The sequence below is a fragment of the Cnephaeus nilssonii genome (genome assembly GCF_951640355.1).
Source record: "Cnephaeus nilssonii genome assembly, chromosome: 6".
NCBI lineage: Eukaryota > Metazoa > Chordata > Mammalia > Chiroptera > Vespertilionidae > Cnephaeus > Cnephaeus nilssonii.
Window position 1 is genome coordinate 96802993 of NC_137077.1, and position 27445 is coordinate 96830437.

Here is a 27445-nt window from a genome sequence, read left to right on the forward strand (position 1 = left end):
ATTCCCTCTCAGGACTGCTTTTGTTGTGTCCAGAGATTTTGGGTTGTTGTGTGTTCATTTTCATTGGTTTCCAGAAAGTTTTTTGTTTCTTTCTTGATTTCATTGGTAACCCATTCATTGTTTAATAACATGCTATTTAGCCTCCATGTGTTTGAAAAGCTTTTGAGTGTTTTTAGTGTAGTTGATTTCTAATTTCATTCCATTATGATCTGAGAAGATGCTTGATCTCATTTCAATCTTCTTGAATTTTTAGAGACTTGTTTTATGTCCTAACATGTGATCTATCTTTGAGAATGACCCATTTGCATTTGAGAAGAATGTAATTCTGCAGCTTTGGGATGAGATGTTTTAGAAATGTCATTTAAATCTGATCCAGTATATCCTTTAGAGTCACTGTTTCCTTGTTAATTTTTGTCTGGAGGATCTATGCAGTGAAGTTAGTGGGGTGTTAAAGTTCCCTACTATGACTGTTTTGCTATCAACCTATCCCTTAAAGTACTCCAGAAGTATATATTTAGGTGTTCCTATATTGGGTGCATATATGTTTACCAGGGTTATATCCTCTTGTGGATCTATCCTTTTACTATTATGTAGTGACCCTTATTGTCTATTGTGATGGCCTTCATTTTGAAGTCTATTTTATCAGATATGAGTATTGACACCCAGCTTTTTTGTTTGTTTGTTTCCATTTGCATGGGAACATTTTTTTCCATCCCTTCACTCTCCTCTTGTGTGAATCTTTTATTCTGAGGTGGATCTCCTGTAGACATCATATATTTGGGTCATTTTTCATATCCATTCAGCTACCCTATGTCTTTTAATTGAAGCATTTAATAACATTTAAGGTTATTATTGATAGTTACTTATTTATTGTCATTTTAATTCTTAATACCTATGTTTCTCTTTTTCTTCTTCTCATTACAGTCCCTTTAGCATTACTTAAAGTGCTGGTTTGGTGGTAACAAATTCCTTTAGTCATTTTATGTCTGGGAAACTATTTATTTCACCATCCATTTTGAATGATAGCCTTGCTGGATATAATAATCTTGGTTTCAGATCCTTTATTTTCATTGCCTTAAATACTTCATGCCATGCCCCTCTGGCCTGTAGAGTTTCTGATGAAAAATCAGCTGACAGCCTTATGGGAGCTCCTTTGTAGGTAACAAATTTGCTTTTCTCTTGCTGCCTTTAAGATTCCTCTTTGACTTTAATTTTTGGCATTTTAATTATGATGTATTTGGGCATGGGCCTGTTTGGTTCTTCTTGCTTGGGACTCTCTGAGCCTTCTGAACTTATGTGACTTTTCCTTCACCAGGTTAGGGAAGTTTTCTGCCATTATTTCTTCAAAGACATTCTCTATCCCTTGCTCACTTTCTTCCCATTCTGGCATTTCTATAGTGTGAATATTGTTACATTTCATGTTGTCCCACAGATCCCTGAAGCTGTCCTCCTGTTTTTTAATTGTTTATTCTTTTTGGTTCTCTGATTGAGTGATTTTTTCTACCCTGTCTTTTAATTCACTGATCCAATTCTCATCTTCCCCTAATCTGCTGTATATTCCTTCCACTGTGCTCTTTATTAGTGCTATATCATTCTTCATAGTTACTATATCTTTTCTCATGGTGATCATCTTTGCCATTATTATTCTGAACTCTATGTCTGATAAATTTATCTCTACTTCATTTAGTCCATCTGGAGAATTCTCTTGTTCTCTCATTTGGGGCTTATTTTTTTTTCTCCCCATTTTGGCTGCCTGTTTGGGTTTATGACTATATATTAGGTAGATCTGCTAAGCCTCCCAATCTCTAATGCAGGGCAGTGTCAGATGCTGTTTCTGACTGGCCCTGAGTACCCTGTTTGGAGCTAGCAACAATCCACTGTTTATGGCTCCCTCTGCTGGGGCTGAGTGCTTTTGGAAAGGACCAAGATGTGCGTCAAGGCCTGCTTTTCCTAGCCTTGGGCCCCAAATTAGATCAGGAAAAGACTCAAAGCCTCCAGAGATCCAGCTCTGCCTGCAGTCTGATTGTATTTAGTCTTGATTAGCCTCAGGCTATCAACCACAGGGTGAGGCAAGAGGTTTTCCAACATGGTGGGGCAATTGCTTCTGCCTGCAGACTGATTGTTAGTCTCAGTCTCTTAATGGGCTTCAAAAACTCAACAGGGTGGGGTTAGAGGTTTTCCAAATACCACTTGGATAGCAAAGGTCTCCCGGAATGACTCAGCATAGGAAACCAGTGTGGCTGCCCTCTGATCTCCAACCCCAGAGCTCCCAATCCTTACTTCTGTTTATACAGCTCCAGTCCATTCTGCTCTCCCTCTGCTGGAGCCCAAGGTGAGTGGCTGTGCAAGCAATTTTGTGCATTGGCCCTTTAAGGGGGTGCCTGCATTTCCAGCTCTCTCCCTGGCAGATAGCAACCATGCTGCTTTCCTAGCCAGATGTTTTGTGGGCACCTTTCTCAATTATGGTGTTCTGGGCTGGGGAGCCCAGCTTGGGGTTTAGAACCCAGAGTTCTCAGTGGGGACCCCCACATCTGAGATATCCCTCTGGAACTTTAGTTGCTGTCTGTGGGCACCCGGCCAGACCTTTTGCACCTGCGTATATTTTTACCAGTCTCTGTGGTCACTTTCCATCCTTGGTTATCAGGGTTCTCTCAAGCTAGTCTTCAGTTGATTATTCAGGACAGTTTTTCTGTATTTTAGTTGTAATTCCAATTTGGTCCTGGGAGCATGTCAGTGTAGCATCCACTTACTCTGCTGCCATTTTGGAATCCCTTCTGCTTTAGTTTAAAGCCACTTATAGGGGAGCAGTTTGGAATCTCTTATAAAATCATGTCTTAATGCCTTTGGAGATCCTTTTTTAACTTATGTTTATGGGATGGCACTTGAATATCCCTGATTTAAAAAAAAAAAAAACTGGCATGGTTAAAATTCTGTCATGGTGTCGGCATATGCTGAAGTGGAATATCCCAAGGCCACTTTAAGCTGGAGTAGAAGAGGCTTCTCACATTCCTTGGAGATGGCAAAACTCCAAGGATAGAATGGTTTGGAAAGAAGAGAAATACCAGCACACTCTTATCCATGCTCATTTCCTTCTCTTCTTTTCACTTAGGCTGGAAGGCGGGGTGAGAGCAGGAAGGTTTGGAGTCTGACCCAATGAGACTGAAATAATTCCAGCCTTGCTTACCACTTCTGTGATTAGGAAAAGTATTTAATGGACCTCAGTTTTTTTATACTAAAGAGTACTGTGCTACCTCTTGGGATTGAGTAAGATAAAAAATGTAAATCAAAGTGCCTAACAATCCATAGGGATCAGTTTCCTCCTTCCCCCTCACCCAAAGCCTCCAGCCTCCCCACAGCCTCCAGAAGAAGAAGCTCAACTGGATGCCCTACGAAATAAGCCCCAAGGAACTGCAGAGCTGTCTGCACAAAGAATCTGAACATTAGCTGTCCTCCCTGCTGGTGTCATGGTATTCATAAGAAGTTAGCAGCCCCAACCTGGCATGAACCCTAATCAAAAGACCTCTGAATAGGAAGTGTTTCAATGAACCAGTTGTGTCATTCACCGGTTCTGTGGAGAAGGGCCAAGGCATTATTCACAGTTATTTTCTCAGCCAAACTCCAACCTAATATCTAGACTGAAAGAAAACACTAAGTACTAAATAATGGTGTGGTGTGATAGATCGAAAAACGTGACCACAATATTGTACAACTCCTCCCACCAAAAGAAGAGCCTATTTCCCCAACCCTTAACTCCAGGTTATGACCAGTCACATGGCAGAAGGGGTGGGGTAGAAGTTCCAAAGCCCAGGCCTCAAAAGGCCATGCTGTTTCCACCATTGCCCTCTTGGACTGCCCTGCCTCCACACAGGGAAGCCAGGACAAGGCTTCTGAATGTCAAAAGACTACATGCAGAGGAAGGCCCAGTGACAGCCACCATCAAGGTCCCAGTTGAAATTCCAGATGACTACAGCTGCATGAGTGACTCAGGTGAGAATGAACGAAAACCACCCAGCTGAACCTAGCCTAGATTTCTAACCCACAGACTCATGAGAAAGAATGAATTATTTTTTGGCTATTGAGTTTGGGGGCAGCTTGTTGAGTAGCAATAGATGACAGATAGCAAATGCTACCATAACTCAGCCCTGCAAAATCAGTGACTCTGTGGTGCATAATGCATACGCCCTTTCTGTACTTGAAAATGAAAGTGTTCATGTGGGGCTCACACAATATGAGGCCTTCAATGCCCTGGAATTACCCCAGGTGCTCTCAGGGAAGGAGAAGCAGCTTGAAAACTCAGTATTTCACAGAAAGGGCCCATCACCATGGTTCTGCAGAGTGGGAGCCAACTCTGTCTCCAATCGGGTGGTGACTTTTCTCACCAATGAGGACAGACCTCTAGCACATCACAAAGGCCAGCAGAACTAGACTGGTAGAACTTCAACAGGTAGAAGTTAGCCACCCAAGTGGGGCAACACTGGTCTCACGAGAGGCTCCATTAGAGAGGTAAAGCATCATGAGACTTCAAAGAGCACTGTGCTGTGAAGGGAGGCAGGGCTGTACCAAGGCACATGGGTACCTGGGACAGGTCAATATATGGCACCTATCAAAAGGACTCTGTAGACATTTTCCAATATTTATAAAGAGGGAAGACTGAATGCTGTGTGGTGTAAGGCAGAGAAGGAGGACTATTGTCTAGACCAGCAATTCAGTTCTGGATCCTAACTCACATACCGCACTCGGCAATACAGACCCACTTTCCACAGAAGGCAGTTCTACCACATCTTCTGACAGCATGCCCCAGCACTTTCTCCTCGTATTCCTTCTGCACATTACTAACACATACTCTTCCTGGCAGGAATTCTTGTAAATACAGTTTCATCCACCTTGTTATAGGTTCAGTGATGATTCAGTGCCTTTTATAGATTGGCACAGGGCAGGTGCCTCCCAGGTGGCCAGGCCTCTTAAACCAGCCCTATGCCTGAGGCTCTCAAAATGTGGTCTCTGGATCAGGTGCATCAGCATCACTTGGAAAGTTGTTAGAAATGCTAATTATTGGCCCCACTCCAGATCCACTGAATCAGAAACTCTGGGGTGGGACCCAACACTCTAGTGTAGCAAAGTTTTGCAGGTAATTCAGATGCCTAGTAAAATAGGAATTTCTTTTTAAAAATATATACATTTTATTGATTTCAGAGAGGAAGAGAGAGGGATAGAAACATCCATGATGAGAGAGAATTATTGATTGGCTGCCTCCTGCATACCCCACACTGGGGATTGAGCCCACAACCTGGGGATGTGCCCTGACCAGGAATCGAACTGAGACCTCCAGGATCATAAGTTGATGCTCAACCACTGAGCCCCGCCGGCTGGGCGAAATAGGAGTTTCTCAATCTCAGCCACCCACTGGAATCACCTGGGAGCTTTAAAATTACTGATGTCTGGGTCCCACTTGACTAATTGTGATTAAATTGGTCAGGTATGCATCAGGGCAAGAAGAGCTATTTTTTAAAAACTCTGCAGATGATTCTAATGTGGGGACAAGGCTGGACACCATGACCCTAGAACAGTGATCGGCAAACTGCAGCTCGCGAGCCACATGCGGCTCTTTGGCCCCTTGAGTGTGGCTCTTCCACAAAATATCTGTGCGATTAAAACGTACAGTGCGATTGAAACTTCGTGGCCCATGCGCAGAAGTCGGTTTTTGGCTCTCAAAATAAATTTCAATCGTTGTACTGTTGATATTTGGCTCTGTGGACTAATGAGTTTGCCGACAACTGCCCTAGAGAGAAGCAAAGGGTTTCATAGAACTTAATGGGCAGAGGAGTTCCTTATCAGGGTTTTGTTAAAAGTGGCCTTGAGTTTAAGTGGTTTCATATTTTTATATAATGAAAGCCAAACTTTTCATTTATACAAGGTTCACTTCAGGCCTCTTTTAACAAAAGAATCTGATCATTGTTATACCTTGGCTTGCATAGACCACATGATGGGTGGCTTGAAAGGAAATCTATTCACCCTCTACCCGTTAAATAGAAGAATTGAATACTAGGCTGAGAAAAAAATGCCTGTAAGCATTGTGATAGTCTGTGAAAAGACAAAAGCATTTGCCAAGACTTGGCAATAGTGAGATGAGGAAGAATGCAAGGGAAAAACACATTAAATTTCAAGCCAGTAAGAAGCACAAAAAATTTGTTATCATTATAGCATGACATCACGAGACAGTGATGCCTCCTTGACAATAGACTCTGGAGTACACACTTTGGCTGGTTTTTACCACCAAGTAAATTTGTATTAGAAGCAAATATCTTGTAAAACTTTCATTTATGGTTAAAACCTATCTAATTCCATTTTTACTATTTTCTACAAGTCCATGTTTTCTAAAACCATGATCTTGCACCTAGGATCTGGTTAACCATGGTATCTTCAAGACCACACCTCTGTTTACTTTGATTACAGGTCCAAGCTAAGTCTAAGATTTTGTAAAAAGAGTCTTAAAGTAGGATACAGCTGCCCTAGCAGAAGACAGAGCACAAGAACAATGTGGGAGTCAGAAGAGGCTCCTGGCTAACCTAGGTCTAGTCCCTTGGTCACACAAGTCAAAGTTCAGCAAGGATATTGGTGAAAAGGATTTAGACCCTGACATCAGAGTTAAGAGTCCCTTACTGAAATTAGTGCTTCTCAATTAAAAACAAAATTACTAAATTTATTGTGGTGACATCTATACTAATAAAAGGGTAATATGCTAATTAGGGCGGACATCTTCTGGAAGTCCATCTGGACGTCTATCTGGGCAAAGCCACAGCAGCTGTGAGGCCCAGGGCTCAGGCAGCTGTGGGCTCAGGCAGCTGTGAGCCCCAGTGGCTGTGAGGCTTCGCAGCCACCGTGGCCGGCAGTGGCATCAGCAGCAGGGTGATGGGGGCGGTGCCTTCCCCTGATCAGCCCGGTCACCTCCCAAAGAGGGAGGCCAGAATGCAGCTTAGGCATCAGTAGGACATCCTCTGAGGGCTCCCTAACTGTGAGAGGGGACAGGCCTGGCTGAGGGACCCCCCCCCCCAGCCACAGTGCACAAATTTTCGTGCACCGGGCCTCTAGTTGGTTAATAAAATTACATGGGTTTCAAGTATACAATTCTATAATACATCATGTGTGTATTGCATTGTGTGTTCCCTACTACAAGTCAAATCTTCTGTCACCGTATATTTGACTCCCTCTACCCTTATCTACCCACCCCCAACCCGCTTCTGCTCTGAAAACCACATACTATTGTCTGTCTATGAGTTTTTGTTTGTTTGTTTGTTTTTCTTATTTGTTCATTTATTGCTTTCAGTTTTATATATTACACATAAGGAAAATCATATTGTTCTTAACTTACTGCACTGATTTATTTTGTTTAGCAGGACATTCTCAAGATCCATCTACATTGTTGCAAATGGCAATATTTCATTTTTTTTCTTAAGGCTGGGTAGTATTCCACTGTATATATGGACCACATACATCTTCTTTATCCAATCATCTATCAAAGGGCACTAAGGTTGTTCCCATGTCTTGGCCAAGTGCATCTCAATTTTTTATGTACAAACAAACATCTGGGGACTTTATTAAAATAAAGGCTCTAATTCAATTAAGTTCGCAGCAGATGCTGGACCATGGACCACACCTTGAGAGCTTTTTGGGGTATGTAGTGGACATGTGCAAAGCGTGGGGCTGGGAATGGGAATGGGGGAAGGGAGGCACCAACTTGAGCCCCAACCATGGGATTCAGATTTTTCAGATCCATGGCTCACACCTACCTAGTGGGATGATCCTGCCAGGAGTCTGTTTGCATGAATGGTTGAGAAGAAACTATCCTAAAGAAAGAGAAAATCAGGAAGACTAGCCTGGTCTAGTGGCTTGAAATCAAAAGCTGCTATTGAAGCAGAGCATTGATGCTGAGTGTGGCCAGGTCTCTGTCTTCAGATTTGCATTATAGCACCCAAGGACTCAGGGTTGAGTCTATGAGAGGAATAGTAAGTCAAAGCATAAAATATGAGAGCACTGTTATCTCTAAAAATTGGGTAAGACATTGCAGAGTGAAGCTGAGTGTTTACACCTCACCAGTAGAGGCTAAGACAGAACTTCTACACAGACTGAAGCAAGGCTTTTAGGGGATCAGAGGCCCCAGTGAAGCATCATAACAAAACAGAAGGGATTACAGGGATAAGTATCTCAGAGAGTTGAAGTTCATAGCTGATTTCCTACATCTTAGTCACTCACTACAAAGGATAAACACCATCTATTATGAACAATCTCTGTAAAGAACCTACTGTAACTGAGGCCAAATGGACAGGCAGGAGCACATTCATATACTGGAATAAATTCATATCTGGCCCTGAGAGATTTCTTTGAAATGATAATGTGGCTACATCACTCATTCATTGCAAGAAAGCCTCCATGCCAGGTGTCACACTAGGTGCCTGGGATCTAAGGGCAGCTAAGACATGGCCTCTTCTTCTCAAAGGGTAAGGGCACAGCCACATAAATAGAATACGAACAATGCCAGGCGAGGAGTGGAAGAGGGGCACATAGCGGAGCCACATATAGGAGGGTACATGTAGGAATAGGAGAAACAATTCATTCTGTCTGGGGCTATGAGAAGACACTCACAGGTTTCTGAGCTGGACTTTGAAGGCAGGGGAGGAGGACATGCGCAGGAAGAAAAAGGGTCTAGCAGACAAACAGCACAAACATGGGGCAATGAATGTGCAAGGCTCATCTACAAAGGTGAGTAATTCCTTTGCCTGGGGTAGAGTTTGTATAGCACTGCTCACAAGGAATATCAATTTTCTCTCCGAATCTCTCACTGTACTACCAAGCAGCCACAATTCTGATATTCTTCATTCAAACCCCAAAGGGCTTCAAGAAAATAGATGCAAATTCCATATTAAAAAATGATGCCAGAGTTTAAAAAGAAATGTTAGTGTTTTACTAATGTCAATCAACAAACATTTGAAGAGATGCTATCTGTAGTATGGACATTGGGTTCTGCTCTGCATCTGCCACTAGCCAGCTGTGACTTTGAAAAAAAGTCACTAAACTACTATATGTGTATTTTCTCATCTCTGAAGTGAATAGATTCCATCTAGGAGGTTCTTTCTCACTTTCCCAATGTATGTGTGTTCAATGAAACAAAGATCAAATCTCTCAAAAACTTCAAGGAGAGGAGCAATCATCAAAAATGGCTTCACCAAGACTGATGGGAAATCCCCAGGAATTCTTGACATCCCCCCATATCCGCCCCAGCAGCAATGCAGGAAATTTAGTCCACTATCTCCAGCAGACGCAATGGAACCGTTTCCTTAATGAAACCCCCCTGTGGTCCCAGATGCTAAGCCAGAGGCTTTCCTTTCAAGCTCTCCCTCAATTACTCCATTCCTCCCATTTCCTTCCTCTCCCTCAATCTGGTATAAAATCCAGTAATTTAATCAGCAGCAGCACTTTCCAAGCACCCAAGTATGCGAGGAACCAGGGGTAATCCTGAAAAGCATGTGGGAGGAGATCTTGTCATTCCAAACCAGCTCATCAGTATGCTCAGGCCAATGGAACGGAATGGATTCTTCTGTTCCAGTAAATTGGTTAAACCCAATGCAACCGATACTTCTAATGCTTTGAACCATTCATAATAATATTTTATTTTTAATTAAAAAAAATAAGGCCAGGTGTTATTTCAAATGTCCTTCCTCCCCTATCCACAATGACAAATACTCTGAAAAATTACATGTACTTGATATCAAAACAAACTCCTGACCCAACTGAACCAAAAATCTGACTAACACCAGCAAGCTTTGCATTTCACATTCAAATGCCAAGAGAGCTTCCCTCACTGGCTCTCCATTCTTATGCCCATTCACATACACATCTCAACATAAAATTCTACAGAAGCTACTGCTCTGTTATTTGTTCTTGCTTTGCAGAACTCCCCAAGGCAGAGTCAATACCAGCCATAACTTTGCAATAGGTTGGATAACCATCCTCAAGGACATGCCATTTTTTGGTCAATATAAAACCATTTTTTTTTGCAACATACCATTTTCAACTTCAATATCCTATGCTTTCAAAGTAGATTTAGAATGTCTCGAGTTTTTGGTAAGGAGAACAAAGTGAATATTTGGTTTGTTCTAAAAACTAATATAAAATAGAGATTTAGTACCCTCATTGAAATCTAAATTTCTTTTAGAATAAAGTGAGCATTAATAATAATATAATAATAATAATAAAAAGAAACACATATGGATTTAAAATGACTGGCATCCTTAGAAGAGCTAATGTAACTAGAGTTATACATTCTGCTATTAAAAAAAGAAAGCCTGAGATAATTATTACTACTGGATTGTGCATACTCTAATAGCTTAGCTCCTGCAACCCTTAAAGACCAAGTTAATTGGTGGGTCAGGTGCATTCTACTAAGGAAAAAGAAAATACAGTGTGATTATTGATAGCAGGGGAAACCTGTTCATCCTTCCAGCTTCAGCTCTAGTGTCACAGGGTTTACTATTCATTCCCTATGCAAATGTAGGTAAGGAGAGGAGAAAAAGAGACACTGTGTTCGGCCTACTTCTTGGCATCATTCATTGAATTTTAGAGTTGGGAAAGGGTCTTAGAAATAATAATCTATTCTAACTTCTGAATTTTATATATGAAAATAAAAAAGCCTGTTTCACTTAGGTTTCACTAGAAAAGAAATGGATAGCCTTTTATAGAATTTTCAACTGGGAAAGAAAAACTTCAAGTAATAATAAATAAATAAGGTAAAAATATTGAGGACTTAGAGTAGGTGACTACCTACAGTTCATCTGCAACATGATCCATCAGTTGGAAAACTAGTGGATTGCCAAGTGCTATAAATAATTAAAGTTTTCAATATGCAATTCAGAAAAACACAACCAAAAAGGTGTGGCTGCATAAACCTTGGGGAAAACAACTAAAGTTGTTATGTAAAATTAGTTTTATTTTGAGATTTATTACATTCAATTTGAGAATGGGTGTTATTTTCAGGTACATTTTGATTTAACTTTATATTTTTAATGTAGACTGCCCCCACAAAATGCACAAGCATTTCCAGTTAGTTACAGCAAATTGTAAATGCTAGTTGCTCAAAAATTCAAGAAACATGGGGCCAGAAAAAAAAGGTCTATGGCTTTAATCAAGGGCATGGTGACTTAAAAGTAAGATAAGAAGACTTTGTGTGGAGTAAAAGAGGACTGGTATCCTTTTAAGAGGAAGTCACTGCAATACAGAGTACTTGAAAGTATCTGAATTATTGGCTTTTTTTTATTATTATTTCCCAGGATATTTGGAAGAAGGTAAATACACTTTTCGGGATGGGGGATGTATTATCTTTTTGTATTACTGAGCGTCTGGTTATTTTATCCTTCAAGGCACACCTGCACATCATTCACACACAGTAATAATCACTGATAAGTACACAAAGGATATATAACAATTGAAGGTGAGCAGACCCAGCTCATGATGGGTGCAAGAGGACTCCTGATAAATCCACTGGGCAGAAACTTGTACCCCTTCTGGATCCTCTCCCCAGACTGCACCCCTTGGTTCAGTTAGAAAGTCCTGATTTGGTCTAGAAGCATTTGGTCTAGAAGCGACTGTTTCTGTGTTAATCAGCCAGAGAAGCCTGTGTCTGGGAAGGTAGGCTTCGCAATTACAAACCCCAATGGCTCCTGAAACTGGCAGATGAAGGGGTTCTCGCCTTGCCAGTATTTTGTCTTTCTTTCTTCCTATAACACGAGTTCCAAGATTCCTGCCTCCTTCTAAGTAAAATAATATCTAGGAGAAATCACAAGAGGATCTTCTTAGGTTTCTGACAACCTCCCACCGATCTAAGTGGTCCCTAATCACGAAGAGAACTATACTTCACTAGTCGACCACAGTTTGAAACAAAAATAAAGATATATCTGTGCAAAGCAATGAAATATATGTTCTTTCCTCCATTTTTTGGGCTTACAGTAATTACCTAGATTTACCTTTACATAATAAACAGACTTCAGCAAGTTATTTAGGTGCTCTAAGCAATTGTTTTTTTAAAAAGTGACTTTTCAAAACGAAAAATGCATTTTTGAATTAGAACAGCAATATTTCGTTTCAATAGTTATTTTAGCAACTTTTTCCAACTGACAGACATTAGGACTGTGCGTGCCCCTCGGGTTGGAACTATAGCTTGTTATTTAGAAACTGACCGTCTAATTCGTCTTCCTACTGAGAAAATATTTAACTGTTACAGCCTGTGGGGTTTAACATGCATTTTTTAAAAAAAAAAAATATGCCCCACTGTACTGACTTTCCTTCCCTGAATCACTGCAGTAACTTATTTTATGCTCCTGTCTTTTGTCCCGTGGGACTGAACCCCCCGGGCAGAGACGGATCCATTCCGTAAACCCCCTCGGGTTTGACGCCTCCTTGGGGCGGCCCCCACTCTAACCGCGGGGTGACCTTCTAGCCCCAACTATTCAGCCTCCAGTTTCTCTTAACACCCGGCAAAGGGGTGGCTAGCGCCAACTGTTCAAACCGCATCTTTTAGTCCAAACCATCCGCCCTTTCTTCTTTGGGAATTTAAAGGCTAGGCTTGCAATTCCGAACCTTAACGGTACTTGGGTTCTGGACTGCCCTCGCCGGCGACCTGGGCTGGACCGGTGGAAGGCGCACCCCCCCCCCCCCTCCACCACGACCACCACCACCACCACCACCGTGGCTGCGCGCGGCGCGCTCCAGTCCCGCGGTCCCGGAACGACAAGAGTGGGCGCTTGTGGACTTTCCGTGGACAGTCCTAAGTGGGCCCTAAGTGTGTTGAAGGATACCAGCTCTTGCCATCGCCGGGGATCTGTCTGCTCCCGGCAAGCACACAACCCCCTCCTAGAGGGCTCTCCTCCATCCCTTTCGAGGCCAGTGCCAACATCGCCACCGTGGGGCTTCAGCCCCGCCCCCGGGCGGCCTCGCGGGCGCTCGTGGAGCCGCGGCGCCCCACTCCGGAGGGCCCCTCGGACCGGCTGCCTGGGAACAGGTCTGAGTGTCACGCGGGTCCAGGCGCGCGGCGCTCCCCGAGCCCGGAGCCAGGCAGAGAGGAGGGTCCGCGTCTCCAGCCGCCGAGGGGCAGCCTCACCGCCATCCAGGGTGGCGATGCCCGCTGGCCCCTCCAGCGGCTCTCCGAGGCGCGCGCCTTGACCCCGCGGAGGAGAAAGGCGCCCCGACCCCCGGCGTGTAGGGTGAGACTCGTGTTCCAGGTTCCCGCGGAGGCGCGCCCCCCGCGTGTACTCCGCCCCTGGGGTGTGCCCCCTGACGCCCCATCGCGGCCTCGGCTCACCTGAGAGCAGCAGACCGCCGAGCAGCGCGCACAGCAGGACCCCGGTGTCCCAGCAGAAGACCATGGTGAGCGCGACGCGGCCTGCCCGCCTGGTGCCCGCGCTCCTGGCGGGCGACTGACCCAGCCGCCGCGCTTGTCTTCCCGCTCTCCGCCGCCGCCGACCCCGCACTCAGGTCCCGCGCCCCGAGCGCCCCTCTCCGCGGCTCCAGGCGGGGAGACGGCCACTTGTCCGGTAATCCTCGCAGCCCAGCGTCCTTGGCTGCTGCGCTCCGGTCCCGGAGCCCGCTCCGAGCCCAGCCGCCGGGGAAGAGCCTCGAGAAGTGTCCGCCCGGCGCGCTCCGATCCTCTAGCGGACCTCGATGAAGAGGAGCCCAGGGCGAGGGCCATTTATAACCTTTCCCCAGCCCACTTCCTACCCCGGCACCTCCTTCCAGTGACGTCAAGGGGTCCCCCACCCGTCACCCTCCTCCCCACCTACCCTCTTCCTCCGGGACCTCGTTCCCTGCGGCTGCGGACGGGGGCGGGGGCGCCGGGGGCGGGGGCGGGGGCCGAGCGCGGGCGGCCCGGATCCCGAGTGCGGTCGGGCAGGTTCTGGGTCCCGTTCCCGGCCCTCTAACCCGCGTGCCCTCCTCCTTCCTTCGAGCTCAGGGAATCTCGGCAGGCTCCCTCCGCCCGGCTTCCTCAGCCCCGGGGACCGCCCGGAGCCGGTGAGGGCACAGAACTGGAGCTTCGCCGCCCACCCCCGGCGCACCCAGTCCGTCCCGCGGAAAGCCGGCCGCGGTGTCCGTGGCACCAGGGAGCGACGCGCAGTCCGGCTCCCGCTCCTTCCTGGCTCTTCCCACCGAGTCCAGCCGCCGCCCCCTCTCCCTCCGCCCCGCGTCCCCGTCCCTGTGAGCACCCGGAATGTCCCCAGACGTCGGAAGACGCCGGGAACCTTCCGCACCTAGGACTGGACCGGGACAGCCCGACGGCCCCGGACGCCGGCCCGGCACCTCCGGGAGGACCGCGTCCCCGCCCGGGGCCCTAGAGAGTGCGGTGCGTCCGCGTCTTTTTCGGCCGCAGTGGCACCCGCCCAAGAGATTTCCCAAACCCTCCGCTTCTTATAAGCAAAGCAAGGACTAGCATCAGGATACCTTTTTAAAAGCCGAGGAGGAAACTGCTACTGCAGCCGGTAAAGGCCGGGGTCATGAACTTTATTTCCTAAGTGCTTGGGGGTGGGGAGTGGGGAGAGAAAAAACGGAAAACTTTCCGAGGGCAGCTGGTTACGGAAGATGAGTGACTCCGCTGCCTTTCCCGAACAAAACCCGCTGAAGTTAACTCGAGGCACTAGGTCCTTGGTGATGGGACTAACCCCACGTTGTTCCTCGATTTTGTTCCCATTCCTCCAAGGCTGGAAGCATCCTGGGCTGCACCGGGCAGTCCAACCGTCTCCCTGTAAACACGGCGCTTTGGAAAACAGTTCTCCTGGAACCTGCCAGATGGTCGTGAGAAAAGGAATGGGATGGCTCCCGAACCGGGCCGGCGACTCTTCCCGAAGGGCCGCACTACCACCCCGCCTGGGAACGTTGGGCAACCAGAACTGGCCACACCTCTGGGCGGCGGAGCGAGGACAGGTCTCTCCACCGCCGCCCGACGCAGGAAGCGCGCGTCGGAGCACCTGGCGCCAGGGCTGCTGCGCCGCGGTCCCTCAAGGTTTAAAAGGAAGCTGGTCCGCCGGCTCCACCACGCTTTTTCATGTTCCCCGTGCGCCGCACCACGCTCCCGGGCTCCTTTCCTCTACCTCCCCCAAGCTTGGTTCCTTCAAAAAAAAAACCACACGCTCGGTCAGTTAACAGTTAGGAAACACGGATCCCAGGGCTGGACGCTGACAGCGGATCCTTCCAGCGACTGGTCCCCCAACCGAGGTCACAGCCTGGAACACACCCGGCCAGCCTAACTGTCACTCCCTGCTCCCTCCCAGGAGAGGCTGTCAGCATTGTCCTTCTGCCACCTCACAGGGACCAGACGTGCTGTTAGGGCCAAAAACACCGGGATGGGAAGAGCTCACCTCCGCCTTCTAAGGTAGAATCACGCAAAAAGGCCAGGACGACCCAGTGCAAGGATCACGGGCTGGGTTGGCTGAGGCTTACAACGGGCAGAGAGGAGGTGGTCTGTCCCCTGTCCCGAGGGCTCGGGAGAGACCCTTAGCTGATTCTGGGGGGAAGTGGACTATAGGCTACCTACAAAAATTTAATACAACTTTTCACATGTGATTTGATTTTTTTTAAAAACCCAACAACACAAACAAACACGCAGAGAGAGAACACTCCAAGGACCTGCCGTCAGAAGTGAATCTGCATGGACTCTTTGTAAAGCCAGAACAGCTGAAACAGACTTCATAATCTAAGACACCAGCCGGCAATGCTAACATATTGCTTAAGTATTTAAGATTAAAAAAAGTTATGGTTGAATCTAACTTAATTTACACCCAAATCATTCTGCATTGAGTGGTTCTCCACAAACTCCCCAACTACTCTTTGGAAAAGTTGCAGGCTTTCAATGACAGCCAGCAATTTCTTCACTATTTCTTCTTTTGGTAGTCGCATTAGCATCTTCACAAAGAACTCAAGATGCTACAAGTTGTCACAAGCCTTTGCTCAGGATTTCATTTTAGCTTAGATAAATTTTAGGATTGAGATAAATGAATATCTAAGCTAAAGTGATGAGAAATAAAGGTATGGCTCTCAGCTCTCCCCCCACCCCACCCCACCCCAAAAAAGAGGGAGAACACATTTGAATGAGAATGGGCTACTGTATGCTCCAACTAAATCACTAAGGAAGAGGTTTTATAGATAATAGTGATGGAAAAGATCAATTTCAACATGCCTAGTGGGTATAAAAAGCTATTGAAGTGTACTATCTGCTTACTTCCTGCTCACATACAAAAGAACATTTCATCTCCTGCAAAACCAGACACTCTCTCTTGTTATCAGCTATAAACATTCTCTTGGGGATTCTTTCTAGTCCCTATTCAGAGGCACACTGGTAAAACCAACAGCTTTAATGTCCAAGACTGAAAAATAGTGTGGGAGCATCAGGGTGGGAGACAGGAGAAAACCAGGCCTTCATCTTCCTACAGTCAACCAAGGGTAGAGCAGGCTCAGCTTGCAGTTGCTGGGGCTTAATCAGGAATCTCAACCCCACATGGGCTTCAGACCAAATTAAAAACATACTCCGTGGCTACACATTGCGTAACATAAATATGTATGGTTGGCCACAAAAACCAAATGATCTTATAAAATCCTGCCTTGTTGTGTGAAAAAACACCTCACAGCACATATCACCTTGACAGTTCAGGCTCCTTGGTCTGAGAAGCACATACCCACAAACCTCAGGTATCTAGTTCTGCTGATGGCGTTCCGTAGGGGCCATCTCCTTTCTGCGCCACAAGCCCCGCTCTGTTCCCAGCTACCTGCTCCTCACACAGTTTAGTGCTGCTGCTACTTACCTCATTTTGATTTATTCAGGGTTTCAACTCCTTTCTGAGGCTGTGTGTCCCGGTGCTGATTAGCCCTAGTTAGCCCTGTATCTCCTGATCCTCCCCAGGGGCTGTGACATAAAACTTCTGTTACTGAAACCTAAGCTCAAAAGGAGCCTTTTCTGTGGGCTACTTCATACCTTGTACTCTTAGGAGAACTTATTCTGGCTTAACACCCCCTGAGGCTTTTTCACCAGGGCTGTGATCTAGCTATGCTTGGACAGCCTAGCTTGACAACTCAAATTGCAGACCCTTATACACACTCTTATTAAATTTCTTGTTTGACTTGGTCCACCTTGCTGGCCTATTGAAATCTTTCTGCTCTCCAATTCTGCCATTCGGTGCATTTCCTATATCTCCTGTTTCAAATTATCCACAAATAGGATCAGTGTGACTTCTGGATCATCATCAAAATCCTTAACAAGGACAGAGCTGAGTGAATGAATGGATGGATGGGTGGATGGATTTGAAAAGGTTGAGTAAACCAAAGTAATTATGTCATTATCTCTAGATGTACATTCATCAAGGGAGGCTGCATGTTAACTGGTTAATATTTCCCATGTCATTATTTAGTAATAATTGAATAGTCTGAGCAAGAGGTAATAAGACAGGTAAGTTTTTTCAAGGTACTCTAGGAAAGTTTTTAAAAAGTCCAGAATTAGATAATGAGAGAAGATTGGGGCAGGAGAAAGGCAAAACAGAGAAGGGACTAATACCTAAAGGAAAAGTAGTTGACTAAGGAAATCTGTATATGGGTCGTCTGATCATTATAATTAACAATTTTGCCAAAGGTTAAGTTTATCTTAGCATATAACTGTCAGCTATTGACTTTTTCTCTATTTAAAAAATATATTATCTTAATGCACTCTTTTAGTTAGAAAACAGATGAAAAGATTAGACAGATGAAAAGATAAGGAGCCCTGGCCAGTGTGACTCAGTTGGTTAGGTGTTGTCCAGTGCATCAGGAGGTTGATGGTTCAATTCCAGGTCAATGGCATATGCCTGGGCTTTGGGCTCCATTCCCTGCAAGGGTGTGCAGGAGGCAGCTGATCAATGTCCCACTCTCACATCAATGTTTCTCTCTCCCTCCCTCTCCCTTTCTGTCTCTCTAAAAAAATCAATAAAAGCTATTCTTTTAAAAAATAAAAGAAATGAAAAGATAGGGTGATGGTAGGAGGATGAGTCATAACAGAATCATCTTAATTTAGTCACTATGATCACCTTGGCATATTTCATGCTAGTCTTTTTCACATAGAGTGCTCTTAATTTTTTCATGTTTCTACATAGCCTTCATAATTATTATATTTAACAGCTGCAAAATATTACCCTACTGCTGGACATTTTTATTTTATCCTTATAAATAATTCACAAATAAATTTAATTTGATGCTGGAATGTGTTTTAATCAGTAAGACACACGAATACACACATTCTACCCATTCCTCTCCTTCTTCCAAACCCCTTTCATCCACACACACATGTACACACATGTACACTCATACACAGACACATCAATATTCTTGCTTCACTTGAAATTTGCACCGGCTTAGTCAGTGACCTGGCAGGACAATCAGAAGGAAGAGGTTCTTGTCATACTGATCCAGAAAGTGGTATTTTTATTTGCATACATGTTACACAATCATATGCCAATCTTGTTGAAAATAGTAGCATAGAAGACATAACTATTGTTCTCAAAGGGCTTATAGTTTATTTGAGATGGCCAGGCTTACATAAAACATTGGGAAACAATTTTGCTGCAATTAAAAGCAAGAACTGTATATAGTTGCGAGTAATTAAAATTATTAATTACTAAGTTGTGAAATTATTTTGAAGGTAGTAACAGATTTGTATCAGTGGAGAGGAAAAGGAGAAGGGAGTAAACCCAGTGGTGGGAGGGATAGTGAGTGAGAAGGGGCCAGTAGAGGAGGGAGGTGACAGGGGATAGGCTGTCATTAATGAGATTCATTAATTTTTAATTTGGTCTGAAGCCCATGTGGGGTTGAGATTCCTGATTAATGAATCTCATTATCTTATTACCTCTTGCTTAGATAAATGAGTATCTAAGCTAAAGTGATGAGAAATAAAGGTATGGCTCTCAGCTCTCCCCCCCCCCCCCAAAAAAAAGAGGGAGAACACATTTGAATGAGAATGGGCTACTGTATGCTCCAACTAAATCACTAAGGAAGAGGTGATTTTGTTTTAATTTTGTTTCTATAATTTTATGATTAAAATTTTCCTCACAACACCTTAAGTTCAAGGAGGCAAGGTTGAGGGCCCTTGATGACTTAGTAGATTAAAATAAAATGTGCTTAATCCTGCCAGTACTAGGAAAGGATAGTTTAGGATTGTTAGACTAGCATATGGGAGATTAAAGAGGAGTGAGACTACGTTAATTAAATTTATGAATAAACAAACTGTTAAGAAGTGAGAAGGTAGGACTGGAATAGTGATGGGAAGGAGCTCTGGTTAGTAGTTCAGAAAAGGGATGGAGAGAGAAATTCACTCTGGGTCCAGATGAGGGAGAGGGAGGAGCCCAAGAGAACCCAAGGTTCCAAGGAGTATTCTGAGCACTGCCAAGATGGGGAGGTGGGGAGGACAGGGTAAAGGAGGAGAGGGGAGCACTAGGTTCCAGCCAGGTTGAGGTGAGTGGGCAACTGAAAGCAACCTACTTTATTTTCCTGCTTGAGCCAAAGCAGGGTTTAAAAAGTGATAGTCTGGCTCAGGTCCAAACATTTTAAGGAAGTAGAAATTCATCATCAGATTGCTGTATTCTGGTGCTGGACAGAAATCTTTTATACATATAATGTCTGAGTTCTGTGTAATGACTGGGTTATGACTAGGAAGTTTATTAAAAGCTGTGAATTTAATTTCCACTTCTGAGTGAGCAAGGGTGCCCAGCAGAGTTCTCCATCTTCAGCCTTCCTTCTTCAGAAGTTCCCCTGACTCCAGACACAGCCCAGGGCAGGTCTCCTGGCGGCTTCAGTGGAAGACCATCCCTTTCCTTCCTGCACCTCTTCCAGGCTCCTCCCAGATGTACTTTTCATGTGTATCAGCAGCAGCAGAGTCATAGAGAAGCCCAGCCACTATCTGCCCTGACCGCAGGCCCATCTGAGTCAGTGCAGAAGCTTGGGCCTGTAGCTTTCTAAGCTATCATCAGATGCAATATCCGGTAAATCTGGCACATGTAAGAAAGTTAGGTCCTCGAGCTCACCCAATCCTACCATGGAGGGAAGAATTGAACACCAGTGGCCTTAGGTTTATTCATTTGAAAAACTAGTATTCCATAAAATCAAGTTCTAGCTAAACTGAGAACATTGCTTCCAATTATGAACTGGAGGACACAACATCATCAGCTGCTTTCTCCTCATTTTTAGACTGCTAAATAATTTTGTTTCTATAATTTTATGATTAAAATTTTCCTCACAACACCTGTATAAAATATCAGAATCACTGTTTCTGTATTTTGGAGTACAACTATTGATCAACATTAAAGAAAAATGTATGACAAATCAAATCTTATATTTAGACATAAAACATCAAGGTCTGAAGCACTAAGTCAAACATTAGTGTGGTTTTTCTTGCAGAAATTTAAAACCCAGCCAAATAATAGTTTTTTATTTAAATAAAATTCCTTCCCTTCAGATCCTGAAGGAATCACAGGTGATGTGATAAAATGTCTGAGATTTGCTTCAATTTATACAAAAGGAGTAAACTTGAAACAAGATAGGTCATATGTTGATAATGGTGAAGCTAAGTATAATATATATTTCTTTTTATGTATATGTTTAAAATATTTTCTTACTAAAACACACTTTTCTTTCTTAGTCTGAAATTGAAAATGCAAAACTATCAGCCAAAAATAATTTTAGGATCTGAGCCTAGAGAAAAAATAAATCTAGAGAGAAAAGGGAGACCATGAATATTACCTGACTAGAGGCCCGGTGCATGAAATTCGTGCACAGGGCGGGGGGACGGGGAGGGGTGTCCCTCAGCCCAGCCTGCACCCTCTCCAATCTGGGACACCTGACTCCTAACAACTCGCCTGCCTGCCTTCCTGATTGCCCCTAACCACTTCTGCCTGCCAGCCTGATCACCCCCTAACCACTCTCCTGCCAGCCTGATTGATGCCTAACTGCTCTCCTGCCAGCCTGTTTGTCCCTAACTGCCCTCCCCTGCAGGCCTGGTCACCCCTAACTACCCTCCCCTGCAGGCCTGGGTCCCCCCCAACTACCTTCCCTACAGGCCTGGTTGCCCCCAACTTCCCTCTTCTGCCGGCCTGGTCACCCCTAACTGCCCTCTCCTGAAAGCTTGATCACCCCCAACTGCCCTCCCTTGGAGGCCTGGTCCCTCCAAACTGCCCTTCTCTGCTGGCCTGATCGCCCACAACTGCCCTCCCTTGCAGACCTGGTCCCTCCCAACTGCCCTCCCCTGCTGGCCATCTTATGTCCACATCGGGGCAGTCATCTTTGACCACATGGGGGCAGCCATCTTGTGTGTTGCAGTGATGGTCAATTTGCATATTATTCTTTTATTAGATAGGATTAGATAGGATAGAGGCCTGGTGCATGTGTGGGGGCTGGCTGGTTTGCCCTGAAGGGTGTCCCAGATCAGGGTGGGGGTTCCCTTGGGGCATGGGGCGGCCTGGGTGAGGGGCCTGTGGTGGTTTGTGGGCCGGCCACGCCCCCTGGTGACCCAAGTGGAGGCCCTGTTATCTGGGATTTATTTATCTTCTATAATTGAAACTTTGTAGCCTTGAGCGGAGCCAAGCCTCCTGCTCACTCTGTGGCTGCAGCCATTTTTGTTGGGATTTATTTATCTTCTATAATTGAAACTTTGTAGCCTTAAGCGGAGGCCAAGGCAGGCCAGGGCTGCAGAAACTTGGCTTCCTCCATCGCCAGGGGCAACTCAAGCCTCTGCTCTCTCCAGCTCCGTGGCTGCCGCCATTTTTGTTGGGATTTATTTATCTTCTATAATTGAAACTTTGTAGCCTTAAGCGGAGGCCAAGGCAGGCCAGGGCAGGTGGAAAGCTTGGCTTCCTCCATTGCCAGGGAAACCCAAGCCTCCTATTCTCTCTGTGGCCACAGCCATCTTGGTTGGGTTAGTTTGCATACTTGTTCCTGATTGGCTGGTGGGCGTGGCTTGTGGGTGTAGCGGAGGTACAGTCAATTTGCATATTACTCTTTTATTAGATAGGATGACCACAGCCTCAGTTTCACCTTCCCACACGTTTTTGGCAAATCCAACAACAGTGCATTGATGAAGAAGTAGGGATAGGTTAAAGCAATACACGGGGGAACAACTTATGGTTTGAAAAAATCTACTTGATTTGACAAGTATTGCTGTGTTGAGAAGTAACAAGGATGAGTAGAAACAAGATCAAGAAGGAAAAAGAAGAAAGAAAATGGAAAGTTCTTTAAAATGAGAATCAAGAAAAATACTATCTCTATGGAGAGGAAGGATGTGCACAAATTTTGAAAGTCATTTTTCTTCTCTATCATATTTATTTAAAAATTGTGGGTGGTGATCATTAAGTAAAGAAAATAAAATGGGTAAAAGGATAGAAACCCATGCTTAATTATCAAATGACATTATTAAAAAGGACTTTGAAAACTATGTTTTTTTAAAAAAACACACAACAAAACAGGATTTGTTGGCAAGCATCCTAGGCAATTTTAAGAACAGGAAGAGGATATTGCAAGACAATTGGCCATTTTTTTTCCTACAACTTATGAAGAAGAGAAGTTCCAATGGTTGGGGGAAAAAAGCTCCCAGAAGACTGGTGAACATAAAACACAAAATCATTATATAGGAGTTAGAGATGAACCTCATAGAACACCTAGTCCAGCCACCTGACCTGACTGTCAGAAAACAGGCAGAGAGGTGATGTGCCTTGCCCACCCTGGATCTGAATCTAAATGGCCTCCTTGGGTTTACAGCTTGGACTGTCCTGGGCAGTCCCCAGCCCCTCTGGTCTCTTGATACAAAGCCTATTAGAAGAAAAGGAGAGAGCTATTTCCTAAAGACTCATTGCTTTATTCCCTGGGTCAACAGGGATGACCTAATAAGTCTGTTGAAGGAGGGAAGGAAGGATTTGCCTGCAGGTCAGCTCAGATCTCATTCAGGTCAAGATCACTGCCTTAGGGCAGAGAGTCACCCCCGCCCAGAAAGCAACATAAAACAAAGCAGAGAACAAAGAGCTTCTGCTAGTAAGCTGGGTACCTGCGGATCTTCTAGGGTCAGCCTGCCAGGGGTTCTCAGCCTCTTGTTATCAACCAATGTTACCCCAATAAATTTAATGTAAAAAATTTTTTAAGTGGTGGTGGAGGAGGAAAAAGCAGAAACCTAGGATTTCAGCGTCTAGGAAGAGCAGCAGTTATAATAAAAACCCATAGGATTTCAGTTTAGAAAAGCCCCACTGACTCATCTGTTATAAGTGAAGAAAATGAAGCTCCCAAATATTAAATGGTATATTCAACCAGAGCCACATGATTAAGTTAGTGCCTATTCAGCTGATCCTACAAACCTGCATCTGCCTTTCTTGGTGCAAATTACTTAACATCTTTGAACTTCAGTTTACTCCTCTGTGAAATGGGGATAATCACAGTATTACCTCATTGTGAGAATTATATGTGACAATCTGCAAAGTGAGTGACACATGGTAAGTACTCAATACACGTTAACTGTTACTATGAACACCATCTTCATTGCTAACCTTACTGTTTTAATTGTAACATGTTATTCATGGTGCTCCCCAAAGAACTCCATAATGATCTGGAGCCCCACCATCTGTATACACCTGAGACCCCCTATTTAAAGGGTTATACTCCCTGGCCCTAGATGGTTTTGCTCAGTGGATAGAGCATCGGCCTGCGGACTGAAGGGTCCTGGGTTCGATTCGGTCAAGGGCGCATGCCTGGGTTGCTAGCTCAATCCCCAATAGGGGGCGTACAGGAGGCAGCCTATCAATGATTCTCATCATTGATGTTTCTCTCTCTCTCTCCCTCTTCCTTCCTCTCTGAAATCAATAAAAAATATATTTAAAAATAAAACAAATAAATAAGTAAAGGATTAGACTCCCTGGAAAAAGGCTCTGGACACCTTGGCAGCTTTACTCCTGAATTAAGAATTCTTAAGATTACCTGGGGTAATGGCTCTTAGTTATTGTGTTGCATAATTAATTTTACTCTTTGAGGTCAAGATCTAAGAAAACAAAAATTTCACAGTAGTTTTCCTTTGGGTATCACAGCCTTAACAAAATACTTTCTAACAACATGAGCGTAGGCAGTGTTTTTCAACACAGAGTCTTTGTTCATGTTACATGGAACTATTTTTGCAAGATATATATCATTCTTAAATGGCCAGAGTATGTTTTATTATGAATGTCCTATTGTACTTTATATAATTAAAAAATAAAGTTGTGCCATTTCAATGCTGTTGAGGTAATGTTCCAGAGACACTCAGTGAAGTGGATGTGTGTGTCCAGCCATCAGAGGGCAGAAGAAAGCAATCAGATTGAGCTTTAGAGGCAAAGTACAAAGACGGGAGCTTGATATAAAGGGACTTCTTTGCTGGTTTAAAAAGTCAACCTTTACTAAGTGAAAGAGGTCAAGCTGAAAAGGCTATACATTGTATGGTGCCAACTATGTGACATTCTGAAAAAGGTAAAACTAAGAAAACAGTAAAAAGGTCAGTGGTTACCAGGAGCTTGGGGGAGGGAGGAATGAATAGCAGAGCACAGAGATTTTTAGGGCAGTGAAAATATTCTTTATGACACTATATTAGTAGATACATGTCTTTCTACATGTGCCCAAGCCCATAGAATGTACAACACCAAGAGTAATCACGAATGTAAATGATGGACTTTGGGTGATTAAAATTCATCAATGTAGGTTCATTGAGTAACAGATGTGACACTCTCATGAGGGATGTTGATAGGAAGAGGTGTGTGTGTGTGTGTGTTGGGGGAGGGTGTCAGGGGGTAAATGAGAACTCTGAAATTTCAGCTTAATTTTGCTGCGAACATAAAATTGATCTAAAATATAAAGTTTATTAAAAATTTTTAAACCTATTTTTAAAAAGTGAAACTTCAGCTCCTTGATTGACCAAAGTGTGGGTATTGCAAGCATGGCTCTTCCCTATTTTTAGCATTCACAGAAATCTGAGGCATAATTTTGTTCAATATTTCCCAGTGTTTGCCAACGAGGTACAACTAGATATTACTACCATAAAATGAAGTTACAAAATGTCACTGTGTGTTAAAATAAAATAAGTAGAGGGCAGATGTGGGAAGTCACAGAAATGAAAAAAGGAAAACATTAACCTAAAAGAGGTGAGTAATTTAACAATTTAAGGAAAACAACTACTCCATAGATACAGTTTCACTATTTTTGGACTACACTTACTGTAATACTGAAGTAATCCTGATTCATAATCTTTTTCATACCAACTCCATTGTGTTAGTAACAGTTACTCACCTCATTCATTTCAAGAATTTTATCTATGAACCTCCTTTATTTCCCAAGCTCCTTTCCTAAGTTTGACTTAATGTTTTCATCAATAAAATGAGGAGAATGTAAAAGAATGTTTAGTTCCTCAGACCCAGAATAGGCCTCAGATTCCCCATGATAGCTCTAAAGGGTTCTAAGAAACAACGGGAGACCCAAAAAACTTGATCAGCTTAAAGAAATGGCAGAGAATTGGGGGTGGTAAGGATTTAGATCCAATGAGACCCAAGAAAAGCTGAACCACTGGCTTCAGAAAGCATGGCCTGGACCTTCCCTCTCTTGCCCACCAGGATATGAGGACGCTTTGGGTCCCGCCTCTGAACTGACCAGCTGTGTGATCCTGACAAGTGGTCTAACTGCTCTGAGCCTCAGGCTCCTCATTTGTGGGCTATATAAAGGAAAGGGCATGCAGGAGCTTTGCAACACACACTCAGCCCACTGAAAGTGCTCAGGACGGCTTCCCCATTAAAATGACTCACTTGTCAATTAAAATTTTCAAGATATTAAAGTCTCGGCTTAGTCAAGCCTGTGGATTGGTTTGCCCTGGTGGTGCATGGTGACAGGTGTGTGACAATATGTATGCCTATGTGTGATTGTATGTGTTTATGTATGTGTACGCACATGAGCGGAGAGGTGTGCCAGCATATCTGATGCCCTAGCATGAACTCTATGGCAAAGAGTCTAGTTAGGAAAGGGGCCAAAATATAAAATCTCTGGTTAGAAAGAAGACAACTGTGGTGCCCAGTTGCTGGCCTGCACATACTGTGTCACTTTTTCTCCTTTATTTAGGACCCTTGGGAGGGCAACAGGGCAAGAGAGAGGCATTTTTATTTTTTAAAAAGCTCCATCTACATTAGTGAGGGCAGCCTTCCTGTTATTACGAACCCAGAGTTAATACAGGAAAGGGGCTTGTAGGAGAGGTGGATATAAGACCGAAAGGTTTGAAGTGAGTTAAATAGGTGTAGTCAACTCAAACGTATGCATTGGACCAGTGACTGAACAGAGCTTAAGATGTGTGATGAAGTCACTGATTTTATTTATTACTATCTTTCATCCATTCGTTCTATTTCATTAAATCATCCTTTAAGTAATAAAATAAGTTTAAATTTACTTACATATTCTAAACTACTTAGGACAAGGTAGAGCCATTTAGAAATTGTCTTAAGATATTATAAGCCATTACCAACTGAGTCAACATATTGTTGTTTAATACTCATGTTTAAGATTTTAAAAGAATGTTTCCTACATGAAGAATATCTATAAGTAAGGCTTCTTTTATATGTGTAATTTATTAAAGCCATGTTATACTCTTGGACTCAGTGAATCTTTCTTGAGGGAGGATCTAGCCATTTGAAAATTTGAGACACCACTGCTCACCGGGTAGCAGCTTGCTTAAAATGTGAGCAGAAAAACCCAAGAGGAAATAAACAGACTTGGAATTAGCCTTGTAGACCTGCAAGGTGATCGCAAACCTCATTGGGCATTTCAAGTCTTGTGAGTCACATGTTTCTTTCTTTCTTTTCTTTTTTTTTCAGATGCCACAACTATGACTCTCTATTGATTAAAATAAATTAAACCTGCCTCCTTTAAGAAAGGTTCTGAGTAGTCATTGGGTTCAGTGGGGGAAATGGTCAGGCGATAAGCTGAAGTAAAAGAAGAGTAAAGCCCTAGAAAGGAGGTGAACAGAGGCCAGGAGAATTCAACCTGCTGAGGATGTTTATGTCCACAGGTTTTATAATCTCTAGTCCAACTCCAGTGAGTTAATAGCAAGGAGGAAAGAAGCCTAAGATGAAGCAAAATGATACCTGAAAATGTAGGCAGAGCTCGACAATAAGAAATCAGGGTGGAAATATTTCCTAGGAAGGTAGTTCTCAATATTTCCAAGTTAAAGGATGGGAGAAAAACAAAAGATTAGCTTGGAGGGTTGAAGACAACTAGAAGAATTTAGGAACCAGTTCAGTTCACAGGTAAAAACAAAACTTTAAATTTTGAAGACAATCAACCGCACTAAAGTCCAATATTCACAATTGGTCATTGTGATTTCCACTGAAACACAAATTTTCTCCCTAAAATTACC

The 27445-nt window shown here is 43.9% G+C and overlaps 1 protein-coding gene across 2 annotated transcripts in view; it reads right to left on the bottom strand.

Moving 5' to 3' along the window:
• FLT1 (fms related receptor tyrosine kinase 1) overlaps positions 1 to 13729 on the bottom strand; it is a 208018-nt gene extending 194289 nt beyond the window's left edge. Inside the window, exon 1 of one of the 2 annotated variants that reach the window (XM_079773671.1) lies at positions 13349 to 13729. In XM_079773671.1, coding sequence (XP_079629797.1) covers positions 13349 to 13412 — 64 coding nt within the window. In that variant the 5' untranslated portion in view covers positions 13413 to 13729. The remainder of the gene's footprint in view (positions 1 to 13348) is intronic. The other variant, XM_079773672.1, reaches the window with a different exon arrangement.
• Between the last annotated feature and the right edge of the window lie 13716 nt (positions 13730 to 27445).